Consider the following 20,026-nt stretch of genomic DNA (forward strand, 5'->3'; position numbering starts at 1 on the left):
AGTTCGGATATATCTGAAATTACCCGAACACGAAGTGATAATATCCGAACCTGATCCGAAGTTAGAAAATATCCGAACGGGTTTTATACTCCTATACCGAAATATCCGAATATCTGAAATACCCGATCCGAACCCGAATGTCCACCCCTATTTTAGTGGATAATTTTTGATGGGTAAATGTTTCAATACGTTATATTTGTTATTAAATATATCCTATTTTCAAAAAAAATCAATAATTTATTTATTTGAACAACAATCAATATTTTGATTATGTAATGAAGGTTTTAATTTAGCAACAAAAACAAAACTGAAAGTTTACCCAAAAGAATAACTAATAATAAAATATGGGCTTTCAGTGGGCTTACCACTATGGGCTATGGTGGGTCCTTTGATGAATCATCGCCAGACCGATTTTTCACGTCGCAATCGCAAATTTATTTTAAGTTTAGATAACTTTATTAGTAGAAGACAAACATGTCGCCACCAGGGTCCCAAGTCTCTTTATGTTAGTCTTTTTAGTCTCACCTTCACTTGTTCTTCTTTCCTTATTAAGCCAAGTAAATATATTTGTTAGTTTGGTACAATTTTTTTAATTACTGCAAAACTACGAGCACAGAACTCCAATCAATGTAAAAGAGTAAAAAGAGTCCCCGTTAATGAAATATCACATCATGCGATTTTTCACGCATTTTAAAACGATGAATACTTCTCGAAACTTAAGTTATATATATATATATATATATATATATATAACTCGAAATGTTCATGACCAACGTGTCAGAGGTCCTCCGTTCGAGTGACTGGTAGGACAAAACTAATATTATAATATTTCTGTTTCAAAATAAATGTTATTTTGATATTTTTTCACACATATTAAAAATGAGATGAAATATATGTAAGTTGTTATTAATTACATTTCTGACAAATAGTATCTGAGATAAATAAAATTATTTATGAAATCAATACAATTTACAATTAATTTTCACCTGTAAATAAATATAATTTACATTGAAATTGTAAAATGACATTTTTTATGTGATAAAAAAAGTTAAAATGATACTTATTATAAAACAGAGAAAGTATATTATAGTTTCTAGAGGATTAGGGTTCCGGTCAGAACTTCTTAGTAATTAAAAATATATATAGTAAATAGAGTCAAAATAAACAATAGAGTGCTTTACGAAAAAAAAAACAATAGAGTGCACTAATTTATGGACCTTTTTAATAAATGTTGAAGATCTTGACGTTACATGAGAGACTTTGGTACTAAGGATCAAAATTTAGTTGGGTGTGACAAAGAGCTTAGTGTTACCGTAAAATGGACAATATATCCACTAGGCACTAGCAAATAAATCGAAACTTCAAATGACTATTAATATATCTTAATTATTTTTTGTCAACAATTAATTATAAATTAATAGGTAAGATAACATTTTTTTTGCCTCGACGCAAAAGAAACTTTAAGTACAATTACCGATCGGATGATCTCATTTAAATAAGCAAAGCAAAGACCACCTGTTCGTGGCAGATCTTGGGAACCTACATATAAAACAAACTTTTTTGGCAATATATGCTTTGTAGTTTAGATAGTATGGGGGATAAATACTGGCAATAATATGTTTACTCTCTTTCGTATTGCGATTCACCTACAAGCTTTTATGTCTTTATACCACAACAGTTTTCATTGGACGAGACTAAGAAAAAAATATATTTGGGACGTAACTATATGTTTTTTTTTTTTTTGAACATTTTCTAACGTAACTATATGTTTCAAACATATTAAGCATAACACTGCATTTGGGAGTATTGCATTCGAAACGTTTGTTGTTTGGTACGGTTGTTTGTTTTAATATATATACACTTGTAATTTAAATGTGTTACGTGATATATATACATATGCTAATTATATACACACATCTAGTAGCACAATGCAAAATTACAAACGAAGACTTTATTGCCAGGTAAATTAACATAGATGACATATATACATGTTACAATGATATAGTAACTGAATATGATACGTTCAAACTTAGAAATATATACAGCATGCTGGAGTAGTTAAGGGCCAATTTGGTGGTTGAATATATATCAAATTAATATGTTTTAGTTAATTCAAAAACTTTAATAAGTGACAGAAATATCAATAGTGGTTTAGTTACTCCATTCACTAAAACAAAATAGGGTTTTCATGTCGGTTTAAGTCATAAGTTGGCAATACTATTCAGACCTAACTTTAATAGTTAAGTATATCTTTCATCAATCACTACCAAACTAATTACATGTGTCTACACATGTCTTTACACTGTTTTCCATTTTTCTTACATCAAATCAAATGCTAATTTATTTGCATGCCACACAATTTTATACATATTAGTAATTCAAGTGAAATAATCATATAGGCAAACTAGTATGTTTCCCATATAAATGGCCACTACGGTTTCGAGTATCTAGCTAAACATGATCATAACATTCAGGATATTAGTTTTATATTAAAATTTTAAATAAATTATTGTATACACTATATACATGCACAAAGGATTTTCTTTCTAACCAGCAAATTTCAATTGGTTTTTGAAAATATTATATTGTAGGCATATACTTAAGTTAGCCCTAATAATTGATGGTGGATTCGAAGTTGGTGGCATACATACGCAAATGCATAGTTAACTTTTGAAACGGGGCAATAGTAAATTCAGTGGTTTTCACTTTTAAGCATGGTAGACTTCAGTGGCGGATCTAGAAAATATTTTAAGTGAGGGCAAATTTTTTTTTTAATACTTTATATAAATATGTTTTCTATCTTTTGAAAAAAATAACATATAGAAGAAAAATTAAATTAAATCATACGGTCAAAAGATTTTTTTTTAAGTTAAAGAAGAAAAAGAATGAATCCACTAACAAATTAAAATAAAATACTGATACTATTTGTAAGAAAGAAATTTTAATGAATAAAAAGATCTAATAACCCAAAAAAGACTCAAAGGAAAAGAACCGAGGAGAAAAAAGAAGTAATACATGGATAAAACAGAAACAAAAAAAATAAATCAGAAAAGTAAATAAAAGAAACAATTTAAAAAAAACAGTCTAAAAGGGGCAGGTGTGCTTAGAACACAGGTTTATTGGGGGGAAAAGAATGGAATTTAGCCAGTTAAAGGACAAGATATATGTTTGTTATAATGCAAATAAATATTTTTGTAACTTTTAGTGGGGGCAGCTGCCCCCTTCCCAAGCTACGTAGTTTCGCCCATGGTAGACTTCACAATTATTTTTGTCAATATTTTGAAAAACCAATTATAAATTACCTTTTCTTCTGAATTGTGTTGGGTCTTCCATTTCTTTCAACACACTTGGACTCTTTCAGAAGCCTTAGTTCGAATCAACAAATTTAATAAGAAAGCTTCCCATAACATAAAATTAAAAAATCTAAATCTTTAAAATTTTCCATTTTGTTGGTTAGCAGCAAAGGCAAAAAGATTGTGTTTAGATATATTGTTCATATTAATCAAATACTTATTATTGATAGCACGGTAGCAATAAAACAAGGATACTTATATATATTATATAAACCAATAAAACTTACATTGAATTCATCATTTGGAAGAAAGAACATTAAATAAATTAAGATCCTCTAGCTCATGGGGCAAGACAGTTGAAATGTGACCTTATGCTTCATTGAAGGGACCAGCAGATCTTCAGTTTTTTTATATTTTTATGAATAGCATTGATATAAGCCATATACTAATTTACAAAATTATAATATAAAAATGTGACTACCTTAGCTAATTTAGAGATTTTTTTGCTATCAAAACATTCTAACAGTTCATGCGCTGAAATCTGAGTGTTTATCATGTATTTCATTTGTACACGCAAGATAAAAAGATTAACTATTATAGAATTTAATACTCCCTCCGTTTTTTAATATAAGTCGTTGTAGAGAAACTTTTTTGTTCCAAATTATATGTCGTTTTCGGTTTTTTATGTAAAATTTATTAGTAATTAATGTTGTATGACCAATGGTAATATATCTTTTATTTTTCTATTGGTTCAATTGTGGTTAGGTAAATAATTAATGATGTTTTTGTTTAGAAAATATAAGAAATTAATGGTTTTCTTAATCTACGTGCATAGCTATAAAACGACTTATATAAAAAAACGGAGGGAGTATAGTGTAATTTTTAAACTAGTTAGTTTAATTAGAAAAAGTATTTGCTGATAAAGAACCAAATTATCAGGGGAAACACAGAAATTTGATATAAAAGAAATTATAGCAGCTTATAATTGATGCAAGTTGGCAAATAATAGACAGCCACGTAGGCGCAGTTGAGGGAGCTATGAGATGAAGACACATTCACATGTTTGATAAAACTTGAGTTATTGTAGGGGAGAATAATTAAGAAAAATAGACATTAATATTTAGTTATAAGTGCTAACCGTAAGAATCTTACCGTTGAATTTGAACCAGATTACGTATTTTGATTTGATTACAAAAAGTACAATAATATTCGTATAACTTTTTCTAGAAATGAATCAGTTGTATCGATTAAAAAAATAGAGATTTTGGTTCTATCAATTACAATATTAGAACTAGTCACTCTCTCGATCTAATTTTCCTGATACGAATAAACTTGAGTTGATATTTATCACTGAAAAGTCGAAAATTAAAGGCACTGCTTCAGTCTATAGATATCTCTCCTAACTCTAGAAAGCTTATGCAATGTAATTTACCAATGATATAATTCCCACTTTTCGTGTTTAATACATTATTAAAAGGTGGCATCCTCGAACAAAATTTATCAGAAATATTGATTGTAAAAGATAATAAACCAAATCTCTCCTTGTTCTTCATCATAGGCAAAAAAAGTATTGATAATGGAAAATAAAGTAAACTAAGAAATACAGAGTAAGCAAAAAAAAAATTAGAATGAGTTCTAGGACAGAAAGGCCCACCATGCATCGATATTTACTGAAAAACAAAAGTCTTCCTTAATGGGAAAGTTATTCCAAGTCCTCTTTGTAGAATGGGGACCTCGACTAAAAATCAAAATCTCATAAATATATTAATTAATCAACTTACACCTCAAAGTAACTATATTTTTTCTCGCAAATGGTTTAGCAGCATAAAATTTTATTTGAAATTATTTATGATGGAAACCCTAAATTTTGAAACAATTTACTTTTTTTTTTTCACAATTCACATGCTTGCGACCTCTATTAGTTGCCAAACCATACACGTAATCCTTGTTATTCTTATATGTTCATATCATGGCCCTCAGATCATAACTCTCACGAGATATTAAAAATAAGCCTATCAAATAGTCACTTTGAAATGAAAAAAAGGATATATATTTTATTCGGACTAAAAACATGCATACTTTTAAAACAAAATCATTGTTAAATCTTGTTACGCTCTATAGTACTTATACATGTTTATTAAAATGCAATTAATTATAATATGATACATGTTTATGCAACATCCAAATTGTAAAGTGAAATTGCATCTTATATACACAATTTTTTTCTCTAATTAAGTCAATACCCTAAATCCCACACTACACTATGATGCATTCGTTGATAGACACAAAACTTGTCCCATCGTAAATATATAGTTGCTAATTTCATCATTTTTTTGAGTTTTAAGCCAATTCACTTAATTGTAAACTCATCAGATCATTTTGGCTGTCGGGCATAGACATTTTTTATTTGGAATGAATGGTAAATTAATTCAAACCAAAAAAACTATATACATAGTATGTTACTTTATCAAATAGTTTTTTTTCTGAGAAATAAAAACTACAAATGAATCTCATCCAATTCTTTTATGGTTTAAGTTACACTAATATAACATTGTAGATACAAACAAAACTTAATAACATCAATATCCATGAGTTTCTACAAATGAGTGTGTATCCACATTACTATATAATATTCTATAATAATTTAATTATATATATCAAATTTAATATTCAAATATGGAATACATAATTTAAAAGAAAATATACAAGAGTAGTGAAAGATTCTTCTTTCTTTTTCTATCTTTCTAAAAAAATTCTATTTGTTTTGTGAAAAACTCTTGCAAGAGAGTATCAATGGTGCTCCAACCTATCTATACGATTAAGTAGTTTAGGTAGTATTTGGAAATGTCTACTAGCATTACTTCAGCTTAGATTGATTTTGAAATCATTTTTTTAGACAGACAAAACATGATACTTTTTAGATTGGTTTTGAAATCATTTATAAATCGTAATCCCTCTCTAGGAAGGAGGCTAGAGCTTGTCAAAACATGGAACTCTACGTAGACATATAATGATCTATTTGAAAGGTGACAACCTGAATCTGAAATTATATTCATGTCGGAAATTAAATTTGGTAAATGTATCTATTTACAATGAACTTTTGGGTTATTGTGATTAGTTCATGAACCCAACTATGCCGAACTTAGCTTTTCTTGTAACCGCCGCCGAATGTAGTAAAATAAATCAAACCACACCGCACAACGTCTTAATTAACAGAACGAAAAGGATCGGAAACTTCCATTCCATGTGTTTATCACTGTGTTTATATGTGTACAAACTAAACTAAATACAATGAATATATAAAATGTATTAATTAATGGAGCTTGGTTTAGTAAATTAATAGGTATCAAAGTGATTGTCCCCGTCGGAACAAGAAATCTAAAGGGTTTATAGTTTCGCGCCCTTTGTGGATTCTCAAGTAACGAAAGTCAAGAATGTTGACCCATGTGGTCGTCTTTAGTTATGAAATTATATTACTTTTTGTCAAGTTATGAGATTATATTCAAACATCAGTTTGGAAGTAGTTTAATTATAAGAGTTGACAAAGCAGTACAACAAACCGTCGCTAATATTATTACTTTATATGTAATGGGTGAAGCCGTACGTATATACAATATACGAACAAGGGCATACATTTGCAATGAAATGAGAAAAGTAATACACGTAGGGTTTCTATTATAAATTTCTTATTGCATGATAAAACTATAGAGAGTTTATAGCTACTACTATTTTCGATTTAATACCACAGAATGTTAGATACATTTGGTACAATCGTTTTTGTTCCTGTGGGCGTTCCCCGTTCTAGTACATATATTCGCTCTATTTTATTTTATTTTTCGGGATTTTTAATAAGGTCTTAGATATAATTTAAAAGCTGTTTAAAGATTCTTATTAAAGGGTCCCAAAACAAAAGTTTAAATTTTCTCTAGTTTGGTTATCCCTTAATGTATCTGTATGCTATGTTATAGTAGGTTATTACAATGTGATGGTTAGAACGTAAGACAACTTTTATACGTGATTTGTCATAGCCATATCCTTTAGTCGCATTGCTCGAACTATATAAATCAACACATATACATGTAGGCTTCTAGCTACGTTAACGTTATGTAGTGGGCACCAAGCGGTTTAAATCTACAAACAAGTCTTTGAATATGCTGATATGACTTTCGGTGTAACCTTTTCATGATTCTTATATTAACATATAGCCAATAGGAATCGGAGACATCTTTTGCCGAGATTATGTGGAGATATGGTTTTTGATCAAATTCTTGAATCTATGAATATGTTGATGTGTATTGTAGGAATTTCGAATAACTTTTCTATAAAAAAAAAGATCGAATAACCTTGAAAGGTCGAGGTTACTGATTTCATACTGTAAAACATTTCATGCCGCGTTTTGGTCATTACATTCCTTGAATTTTATTCTACCACTACTTTTTACCTTAAGACTTCATATTCAAACACAAAAAAATACTTGGAAATTCAATTTATTTTTCATAAGAACATCATATAGACCACCATTCCAACAAATTCATTTCTACACATCTATCCATGTAAATGTGGAACATACCTAGTTAATTTGCAGCGTTAATAAATCGCATCTTTAAATTCAAATCAAAACTCTTATCCATTTTTATCAAAACCACACTCAGGCAATCGTAACGAAAGAATTAATCAAGCAAATAACCATTCATAATATAGCTCGCATTACAACAACAAGCTGATTTCTTAAATAAAAATGTTCACTTTTGTATTCCATGAATTAACTCATATTTACATGCTACTTTAAATATAGACCTACTATAAAATATTTAGACGTAAGTTGTTTAAATCATACATAAATATATAACAAAAATTCGCAACTGGAGTCATTTTAAAAATAAAATAAAAAACATATCCAATTCAAACAAAACTCATATAGTACTCAAAAAATATTATGGTTCAACTAGTTATTTAATTATTTATTATGACACCGGGTACATTTTTTATAAGTATTTGTCTACAATAGTTTATTATTCATCAATATAAATAGATATATGCTATATTTTATAATGTATTTTAGTATTTTAATTGTCTACTCTTCAAAAACTTATAGAACGAATGAAATTATATATTTTCATATTTCATTTACATTGTCAAATATTGAATAACAACAAAAATATTCATGTCATATCTAAATAAGAGCATGATTAATCCGGTCTCTTATTTGAGGTTCTTAACTTATGATTTGACACTTTTTTATATATTTTTCGGTTAATAGACGTCTCTTATATTTCTTATTTAAGAGATAGTTTTTAGATTTTCTTAGTTAAAAATTAAAAAATGTCTCTTAGCTGAAGCTAAAAACTCCAGTTAAAAGATCGGGTTAATCATGGTCTAAGGATTCAATGGAGTGAAAAAAGAAGAATAGGGAATTAAAAGCTGAAAATAAGAAAGAGAGAGGGGCATAATGTGGCCAAAAAGGTACAGAGGGAGCCACCAATGATAGATGAAGTTTTTGCAATTTCTTTTGTCTCATACTTAATTATTTTTCTCTCTTCCTTCTCTTCACACTTCTCCTTATAAATTCCTCTTCTCCTTCATTTCCTCCTCATCATTCACACACACACACACAGTACTGTCTCTCTTTCTCTCTGTCTTTCTCCATATCTCCTCTCGTTCTCAACACTTGTGAGAAATATGACGAACCAGAATGTCATCGTCTCCGACAGAAATCCCATCTTGGGTTCAAAAACCATCACAGTCTCTGTCTCTAAGTCTCCCCTGTTCTCTTCACCTCCCACTTACTTTACCTTCCCTCGTCGAAAGTTCTTGGAACTTCTTGAAGCAGCTGACAAAAACAACAACAACAAGAACAATCTTGGTGCTGGAAAGATTTCATCGTGGGTTGATTCCATGCGTGATTCTTCTCCTACACGTCTCAGATCCTCTTCTCGTGACTCTGACTCAGACAACGACGAAAAAACATCTTGGATCGTACGTTACTTATTTGTACCTTAAATCTAAATTACCCATATCAAGATTTTGGTATATCATCATGATTTCGTATTTTTATTTTTATTTTTATTTTTAGGTTAGATTTCCATCAGCTTTGAATATGTTTGATAAGATTATGAATGCTGCAAAAGGGAAACAAATTGTGATGTTTCTTGATTACGATGGGACGCTTTCTCCTATAGTTGAAGATCCCGACAAAGCTTACATAACACATGAGGTTTTTATTCTGTTCCATGTCTAAAACCTTGTTATTTAATTATTTAACTGTTTTTGGTTTAATAATATTGTAATTATTTCAACAGATGCGAGAGGTTGTAAAGGATGTGGCTCTAAACTTCCCTACTGCTATAGTCACTGGACGATCCATTGATAAGGTACATTATATTTTACCAAACTTTGATATAAACTATATACTCTATATAAATAAATATATATATATATATATATAAAATGAAGTCTATATATTAATATTAATTATGTGAGATATCTACTTTCAGGTTCGTGCTTTTGTCAAACTCAACGAGATTTACTACGCTGGAAGCCATGGCATGGATATTGAAGGACCTACCAACGAAAATAGTTACGGCGAGGTGAGAAAACAATGCAGAAAAAACCGATTGTTAAAAAAACAAGTAATTGTCTAATTACTAATCTATTTTCTTTTGTGAAATGGTCTTAGAGTAACCAGGGAGTGCTGTTTCAACCTGCTCGTGAGTTTGTACCAATGATCGAGAAGGTGCATTTTGAGGCTTTTATTACCTTCACAAATGTAACTAATCGAATTACAGAGAGTGAAAACAGTAAATATATTTAACTTTATTGTGTATATAACTTCAGGTGGTTAAGATTTTAGAAAAAAAGACAAAATGTATCCCTGGGGCTATGGTGGAGAACAACAAGTTTTGTCTGTCCGTACATTTTCGACGTGTTGATGAGAAAGTAAGAACAAAAATGATTATGAAAACCGAAAAAACTTTCTCTTCTTTGTGAAATGGTCCACACTGCTTATTGTTTTTAACCCAAAGTATTTTACAAATAAACTTAAAAGACTTATATCTTGTTCAAATGTAACGTCAAAACTATTGTTTGATATGCATTAAACACTATACTTTTTGTAATGTCTTCTAATTATTTGTCTATGTACTTTTTTTTGTTTCTAACAGATATGGGCCGCATTAGCCGAACAAGTGAAATCAGTTCTAGTTGATTATCCAAAGCTGAAACTAACCCAAGGTAGAAAGGTAAATTTAATCTTCCTTTCCCTCTTTTTACTAATCCTTAGAAGGCTAATTAAGTGTACTTTATGTAGAATAATAATAATACAATAACAATCATCTTTATCAGACTACTAACTAATCTATTTATTTGTAAAACTAGGTGCTTGAAATCCGCCCCACAATCAAATGGGACAAGGGCCAGGCCCTCAATTTTTTGCTAAGATCATTAGGTGAGAGCATCACATATATGCATTTATTAATCTAATATTTGGGAAATAATTGTTAGTTCTGTTCATTCTTATATCCTTGATCTTATTAAAATAGGATTCGAACATTCGGAAAATGTTGTTCCGGTGTATATTGGAGATGACCGTACCGACGAAGATGCGTTTAAGGTATGATGACAATTAGTTATATATAACACGTTTACGTACCATAAACTACTCTTATTTTTTTAGGTTTTTTAATATACTTTAATATGCAGTTCAACAAATATTAACGTTGTAAATTAACCATATATTTCGATAGGTTTTACGTGAAAAGGGACAAGGTTTTGGGATTCTTGTCTCAAAAGTTCCAAAGGAAACCAATGCCTCTTATTCTCTTCAAGACCCTTCTCAGGTAAATTTAATCTTAGCCGTTTTTGATTTAATATAAAAATTATCGCAACCTTATATCTATATTTATGACTGTTATATTAAACTGGAAACCATTTTAATTTACAGGTTAATGAGTTTCTGAAGCGTTTGGTAGACTGGAAGAGGAAGACAGTTGGGGAAGAGTGAAACAAATACCACATTAATACCTGAGTTTATTTCTAAATTTTGAGGAGAATATTTATATTGTCAACCTTTTAAGAAAACTAGTAGATGCTTAGAGGGTGTTTCGGCCAGAAGTATCTTAACTTTTCTACATGGATCCAGAAATTGTAAATTTCGTGTAACGATTCAGAAAAGGGAGAAAATGTATTAATACATTCTCCTACGTTTATCTTCATTTCCAACTTCTTGTGCCTCGTCATAACTTAATACTTTTTTTCTACCGTTCACTGTTTAATCAGTGAATATGGGATGATGTTTTCGATATGAGAAAAGTTTTTACACGTAGTATCTTTTACATTGAGGTCGTTAATAATATTCACGGGTGTTTCATAAGCTGTAAAAACATCTTTTTGAACCAATTATATTTATTGTGGTTTAGCGACGAAACATTAACCTACTTTAAAAAAACATAAATAGAGTTTTAAATTTTGAGGGAATAGAGTTCAATGTTTTTATCGCGAACTTTATTTTAGTTAACCATTATAGCTGCTTTCAATGATAAGAATATTTAGCGTTTCACATGCCGGTTGTAAGCTTCTGTTCTTATTTTCAAATAAAATGATCATTTTCCAATTAAGTTTTAATATATTGGTAGTTGATGAACATAACAACACTTTGAAAAGAATATAATCAAAGAGAATGAATATACTTTTATTATTATATTATGATATTACCTTTAACGCAGAGTAAACATTGTTACAGGTGTTTAGACTACATGCTCACTGCACAATACGTGCTTATAATTATTATATACTAATTAGCCAAATGTCATCGGGCTCGGGTTTTGTTTTCCGAGATTACATTGGATTTTTTTGTAGGAATACGAGAAACTCCCTGTAAAAGTAAAAAAACAAAGTGCTTAACAAACAAAAGAGGGTAATAAAACAAAGTAGGGATCATTTAGAAATCACATGAATACAGATGCATATAACTAGGTATTATAAGTACGATAGAAAAGTATTAAATAATGTTATTTAAATAACAAAGCTGTAAATATTAAACAGGATTGAAAGTACTGTTTTGCAGTGAAAGAAAAGCTCTTCTTGTCTGTTAATTTAAATATTAGAAAGTAGAATGTAAGTATAATATGATTTTGGGTAGTCAGCAGAAATCACTACCGCAAACCCAACAAGTTCAAATCCCATATATTATCTTACAATATTTTGAGTTCCCCAAAAGAGTGTATAGTGCTAAACTTATTGGATATTAATATACTGATGAATATAGATGTACTAAAAATAAATTTAGTATATGTACAATTTAAATCATATATAATTTATATTTAGACCAAAAATATAGTTTATATAAACAGAATATACCAAGTGATGAGATTATTTCAGAAAAAAACTCACTTTACAAGAAAAAACATGACTATTTCATTAATTTGACAATATACATGGCAACTTGAAACTATTTGTGATTATTTCATCGGACAAAAAACTAGCATTTGTTTATATCTAACTAGTTACTTTTAGATCCTTTCAGTTGTTAACTGATTGATTTTCTATTTTCCACTTATATTATATAATAGCAATGTTTTACAACAAATAGTTATTTTTTAAATAATTTTCCACAACTATATAGGTTTTAATTATTTTTGATTGATAGTTCCTTAAGTTTTCAATGCATTATCATTGATTAATAATTAATTGAAAATTTAAAAAGCCAATTTGTGATTTATAAAATTAGCTTATAAAATATAAAATATTTCAAAAAAATAAAACAAAATTTGATTTTTATCCAATATCAAGAACAAGTTTACAAAGAGTTTGCTGAAGTGTTATTCTTTTAACAAATTTTTTTTACAGTATATATTTTGTTAGATTACCAACTTCAACCTAAAAAAAATTCAAAAAAAAAAAGAAATTCAACCTAAAAGGAAAATGCTTATCAATATATTAATTTATATGGTTGAAGTTCCTATTTTTTTTAATTACTGGAAGAATAAAGGAAACCTCAGGGTGGCCATACATAACTTTATATATCCATATATAGAAACTTAAAGCTCATTAATTCTTTTTTTTTTGAAAAAAGGTCATTAATTGGTTAGTGATTTTGGACTATTGGGGTTGAGGTGTGATGAGAAGGAAAACTTGACGAAGATATTATTTTGGACGACTTTTGTTGTATCCAAATTTGTGTGGGGTTTCAATTTCTTTTTCTCTTTCCCTCATTTCCATTATTCATTTATGTTGCATTGTTGTGCATATTAGTGCATATGTATAAATTGAGTACATTTACCACTACCGTCGCCATTTAAAATATATATATATATATATATATATATATATATATATATATGTATAATTTCTGGTATGTATCTTTTTTTTTTGAAAGCATTTCCGGTATGTATGTTGACAGACGAATAAAGATGTTGTCAGACTCATCCGTGCCCGGATTACATAAATGGACACATTCAGTCTTCACTAGAAAGTATTTAACATAAACAATTTGAATATATGTTTTTGTAACTTAGGCCATGAATATCGCGGATCCTTAAAGGTGGTTTCTTCGGAAAATTAATGTGTGAACTCCATTTAAATTTTAACAACTGGATCCCAAAATCACGAAATAAAGATCGATCTTGGAAGAGTTTTTGCACTGTTTGCGGGTTCTACCGACACGTGACGATCCACGATTAATTCATTTTTTTTTAGACAAAAAAATATATTTAATAACCGCATAAACGGTTTTACCGTTAATCATGCTCTTAGGCTTTCAATTTGAATATGTTTTTTGATAAAACATTATAAAATAATGTTGTAGAATATTAACGTAGAGACTGGGCTAATTTATAGTATGTTAATTATGATCTCTTATAAAAAAATCAGAAGCCTAAACTTTTTTTTATGAGAAAGAAAAGCGCATAGGTAGATAGGACTTTGAACCCAGGTCGTGTGATAAAGGCCAGAAATCCAGGTCGCGTGATAAAGACCAGAAGCCAAAAATTCTATATATGATATATTGTTAGCCATTGTAAAATTTATGTCGCGTGTTAGCGACTGAAGATTTCATACACTAGTTCGAACTTTGACACAATATCTATCAACTAAGACAAACACATAATTTCAAAGGTTAATGCAATGGAACTCTAGTTAAATTGGAATCCAATATATCTGATGTATAAACATAGTTGGTTCTGACTTATTTTTTGTTACTCATAAACAACTTTTACTAACCATCTGGTTTTCCAGACAAAGGTTTATCAGTCTATACATGATTTTCCAACCACAAAGACACTTTGAATATAACTTAGGGACATTAGACATAGATGTACAAATCTCCTTTAATATTAGTGTTTTAAACGTTAAATATTTATATTATAAATATAAAGATATCAGATTCAAAAAGTTGGTGATAGTAGTCATAGTATAATATCAGTCTATACTTGCATTTTCTGTTATTTTCTAAAATGAATTTTTAAATGTATTCAAAAAGTAGTAACAGAAAATTATATCAAATCGGTCCTGTATATATCTTATATATTAAAATAGAAGTCACAACCTTAATTTATGTGTGATTTTTTTAAAAATGGACCTAATGGACCTATTCATAGAAATTTATACTACATTTTAATTCAGACTAATAATAAATAAATTTTTTAAATATTTTAATCATAATATCTTTTGATATCTTTTCATTTTAAATATAAATATATTTATTTTAAAATTCTAACAAATTTGTTTAAAAAGATTTTTACAAGATCTTCATTTTTGAAATGATATTTAAATATTTTCACTAATTTTGAAATTAGTTTAAAATATTATTATACATTAATATATTCAGTTATATAAAATGAAAAAAAATCTATAATATTTTATTTATTATATAATCATAATCAGTCATATTAAAATAAAATTATTATATTGAGCTAAATATAATAAAATTGTATTAAATTTATATATTTATATATTTTATTTTTGTAATTATAAAATATTTATGTTCAAAAATAAAATCTAATATGTTGGTAATATGGGTTAACATTATCAAACTATATTTATGTATAAAAATTAACATGTATTTCTTTAAAGTTAATAATATAAAATCTTTGTAACTACTTTAATCATAATATATTTTCATTTTAAATATAATATATATTTATATATTATATTTTAAAAATTCTAATAAATCTGACTAAAAATATTTAAACAATAACTTAATGTATTTTAAGTTATCATTTAGAAATGAAAATAAATAAATTATATCCTATTTTATCTACTTTTATAGTCATGATCATGTTAAAATATAATTATTATACTAAAATAAATATGATAAAATTATATTCAATTGATAAATTTATAAATTTTATTTTCATAAATATAAACTATTTATTTAAAATATAATATGATGATAGAACGGCTTAAAATTAACAAACTATATAATACAAGACTAAAAATTAACATATCTTAGACTTTTATAAATACAATAATAAATTATCTTATGACAAAAACAAATTATCTAAAATGAATAAGCATAAAAATATTGGTAAAAAGAAATCCAGTTTTGAAATACAGATCAAAATTTAACATAAATTAAATACAAAATATTTTTTAAATATATTTTTTCATGAATATATTAATTTGCTTAATAACTAAATGCAAATACAATAAGATAAATATATAATAAGAAATGACAAATACATAAGATTTAAACAATTAATTAAGTATAAAATGTAAATTATAAAATTATTGTATTTGAAATAGTTATATAAATATTTAAGTATATGATTAACATTAAAAATATATACCACTTATGTTCTAAAACAATAATTTATGTATAGAAAAGTGAAAACAAACACCCATGCGGTTGCACGTGTCAAAATCTAGTATATATTATCATAATATATATATCTAAATATAGATTTTCATGATAGACTATAATAGCTAGGATGTCATTAGGCTTTATCCATACATTTTAGATGTAAAATTCTTAACAATTACATGTTCCGCGATCTTGACAATGCGATAAGGAGTAATAAATAAATATTTCTTTTTACACTTAACAAATAACTATTGTGGCAACCTGCAGGGAGATGAAAACATAAACTACAAGTTGCATGCAGATCAAGAACATGCAATTTACTCAGACAAATATTGTTTAATTGTAACTTTTGTAATAAATTAATCATCTCAAATATCTGAGAAAACTAAAGGGAGATGCTTAAAACCTGTTTAATTCTAAACGACACAATTTGTTTTTTTTTTAATGTTGTGCATGTAATAACCATCATAACTAAAAATCAGTTATACAAATATAGTCTTTTTTTTTGTCTGCGTATAAATAATATAATCAAATAATGGACTTATATAGATGATAGATCTAACATTATATTGTCTGACATTATATGTTGAGCCACGGAAGGAAGCTCAACAAGTGGGAAATAAATAATAAGATTGAATTGCATGCGCATATTGAAAAATACTTCCGAGTTGGTTTAATTATGATTTTTTTTGTTAATAGGCATTCGATTTATTTCTCTTAAACAGACAGCTTTTTCATGTGGCCATATGCTATTATACTATCAAACAAAGATCAAAACTGTTTTAAGATAGCATGCAAATTGCATTTTATATTTAAGACAAATTGGAATGGTTAGATAAATGAGAAAATGGAAAAATAGGACACTTAAAATTTGGATTTGTTCCCTTAGGACTTTATCAAAGATTTTTTTTCTCATTAGGATTTTAATTCATGTTAATACGATTATACTGATAGATTTTTGAAAATTAATTTAATAGATGCTTCAAAACTCGATTTTTCCTTAGCTCAGTCCACCAAAAAGTATTGAGTCAGTTTTTTTCTCATTAAAGGCCTCTCAAAGTTTGGTCTTATGATTTTTTGATGGATGTAGTGGTGGTAGAGGAAGAGTGAATGACAAAGAAAATGATCGGCGGGGACCTCAAGGCCGTGGTGGCAGGAGGAGGCAAAGATAAAAGACGTGCTTAGAAGACTTTTGTAAGTGGCAGTTTAGAGATACTGTAAAGATTGTTTTCTTAAGGTTAAAATGAATCTCTTTTTTGGATGGATGAATCAGGAAGTGTATCTTGCGACACAATGCTACTGAGCTGAGGTTGAACATGCGAGGTGATGGGTTTCTTAAAGTTGAAGACTTGCTTAAACTAGACTTGGAAACGCTGCAAAATTTCAATTGAAGTCACACACTGTTGAGAAATCAGAGATGTCAGTTTCATTGATCTTCATTATTTTTCATGTTCATTTGATTTGTTGTAATGGCAGTTTGTGTACATGGAACTTACAAGAAGAATTTGGAATCGATCTTGGCATTTGGCTTAAAGCGTATGAATAGACTGCATGTTCATTTTTCCTGTGGCTTCTCAATAGATGGTGAAGTGATAAGTAGTAAGATTGATCTTATTTCCAGTCTTGCATAATTGCATATGCACATTAATTTGACATGATTTTGGCTATAAAGCATGAGAAGAGATATTAATGTCTTGATCTTCCTAAATATCAAGAAACCTCTTGAAGGCATAACTTATAGTACGAGAACTCAAATTCAATATTGCTATGTTGGCTTAAACATTTAACTGTTGATCTTTCTGTTTAGATAAAATTTCTTTTTACATTTCAGACAATAAGGTGATTCTGACCGAAAGCATTGATAGTATAGTGTCTGTTGATTACTTCCAAAAGATAGAGTCTTGGCCTAATAGGCTACCAGTACACTTCTGATTTTTGTATGTCTTTGTATTTTGATAACCTTTTGATTGATGAACGAAAATATTTGTTCAGAGTTACACATTGCATATATGTAACTTGGAATGATAAGTTAAATATTGCAATGAAACGACGTGGATTAATAGATTACACTCTCAAAATGATAATAGATTACAAACAACTCACTACCCTGCTTAATGTCAGTCTTTGGAGGTGATATCTGAAACTGAATCACAATAATCTTAGCATTCTTCATCTGAGTAGGTCCACCAGCAGCATGGTTCACCTTCTTATCAAAGACCAAACTTTTCCAGCAGCATGGTTTACCTTCTTATCAAAGACCAAACTTTCCACCGTGTGTGTATAATCAACAGTCCCACCGAGCTTCTTAATAATGTTGATATTACGCAAATCATCAATCTTAACAAGAAACACAATCATATTTTAGTCAATAGTTATATTTAAAATATGGGTCAAAGATACCAAAAGTTTTTGTAGGATTAAATGCTTTGGGAAGTTGCCATGGGTGGTGGATTCTAACGACCGATCTTTATATTTTTACATTTGCTTGAATTAAGGATTGCAGGAGAGAAAAATATGGGAGAAAAGATATTGTATGAGATTTAAACTAGATTTACTGTAGATTTAGAAAAGATATTAACCGAAATAGAAGTTTTCATATTTTCGTGATTTGGTTAGAATATGTATTATGTGTAGAGTAGAGCACTGCATAGTGGATGGGAAATATATTCTTCTCCACGCGTAGTATTAGATAATAGTTACAACATGTTATGACGCATAAACATGAAAAGGTAAAATGAAAGTTAATTATAGAAGTGATGATCAAGCTTTAGGTAGACTAGCGATATCTTGTCAGAATACAACTAAACATATTATAGCAAAGGTAGAATATATAAGAAATTTTGCACTATATACTAAAAATAAATTAATGTATAATACTTAATATATGATTTTTAAACTAAATGACTAATCAAAATGAGTATTATATATATGCTCAGCTATGACATAAAATAAGATATGATTTTACTATTTAAAAAAATTAAACATATAAATAGTCATGTTTTAAATAATTTCCAAATTTTTGATATTTAAAATTTTAGTTTATTATTTTTTCATTATAAGATGTTAAAACATGTCTAAAATGGCCAAAATGATTAAAAATCCTAATGGGATAAATTCAAATTCAAAGTGTTTCATTTTTTCAATTTTCTCTAGATAATTTGGTGTTATGAAACTATGAATTTACATGCATAATGTTTGGTTTAATTTACAAGTACGTCGTAAGAAATTTTAACAATTTGTATACATACGTTAAGAAGAAATTAAGGCAGAAGGAGGAATCTACTAAAAGTGAGGTCTCTTTTATTTTCTCCTTTGAAGGAAATTTTCATTATTCAAACAAAAAAAGATATTCGTCATATTATAATGTATTGTTGTGTATATATGGAATATCGAGTTATTTTCAAATGGTTGGTGGTGAAAAGGAAAGCCGCTATAAAGTAACACTACTTAGGTTGAATGAGGAGTTGGAATCCACTAAAAGTGGTTGAATTTATGTTAAATAAACATATAAAAAGGCTCATATATACTATTGTTATTTTACACTAATCCTTTCTTTTCTAATATGTTAGATATATTTGGAGTTCAAGTGGGACAACCAACATGCTTACATTCTAGGAGAAGACATAACTCGATACGTGTAAAGAAACTAAAGCCATTAAGTGTGTGTGTGTATCTTCACTTTTATTTACCATCTTAATATTTAATTATTTGAGATATTATTTAAAGAAGAAACACCATCATTGGTGATCCGACTTGAAAATAAAGAGGTAAAACTAAGTACGATTTCCTTCAATTATTGGGATCAACTCTATTTCCCAGTTTGATTTTATGGTAGCTTCTGCCTATTCTTTTCTTTTTTTATATGACTGTCAATTTTATGTTTTTATAAATGACCGAATAAAAAACCAGACCCAGAGATATCAAATCTTCCAAAATG

At 28.3% G+C, this 20,026-nt stretch overlaps 1 protein-coding gene and 1 pseudogene across 1 annotated transcript; both read left to right on the forward strand.

The window, feature by feature from the left end:
- Positions 1-8,868: 8,868 nt before the first annotated feature.
- On the forward strand, positions 8,869-11,609 carry LOC111209339 (trehalose-phosphate phosphatase B-like). Its single transcript, XM_022709144.2, has 11 exons — positions 8,869-9,269; positions 9,367-9,507; positions 9,593-9,664; positions 9,788-9,880; positions 9,970-10,026; positions 10,128-10,229; positions 10,454-10,531; positions 10,668-10,737; positions 10,832-10,902; positions 11,036-11,128; positions 11,233-11,609. The coding sequence occupies exons 1-11, from the start codon at positions 8,973-8,975 to the stop codon at positions 11,290-11,292; spliced, it is 1,134 nt and encodes a 377-aa protein (XP_022564865.1). The 5' UTR covers positions 8,869-8,972; the 3' UTR covers positions 11,293-11,609.
- Positions 11,610-16,672: 5,063 nt separating this feature from the next.
- LOC111203081 lies at positions 16,673-18,021 on the forward strand (annotated as a pseudogene).
- Positions 18,022-20,026: the final 2,005 nt, after the last annotated feature.

Source organism: Brassica napus, chromosome A2, assembly GCF_020379485.1.
Source record: "Brassica napus cultivar Da-Ae chromosome A2, Da-Ae, whole genome shotgun sequence".
Classification (NCBI taxonomy): Eukaryota; Viridiplantae; Streptophyta; class Magnoliopsida; order Brassicales; family Brassicaceae; genus Brassica; species Brassica napus.

Coding starts and splice junctions, on each gene's coding strand:
- LOC111209339 (XM_022709144.2), top strand. CDS start 8,973: ATGACGAACCAGAATGTCATCGTCTCCGACAGAAATCCCATCTTGGGT. Junction 9,508..9,592: donor AAGCTTACATAACACATGAG/GTTTTTATTCTG, acceptor TTATTTCAACAG/ATGCGAGAGGTTGTAAAGGA. Junction 10,532..10,667: donor AACTAACCCAAGGTAGAAAG/GTAAATTTAATC, acceptor TTGTAAAACTAG/GTGCTTGAAATCCGCCCCAC.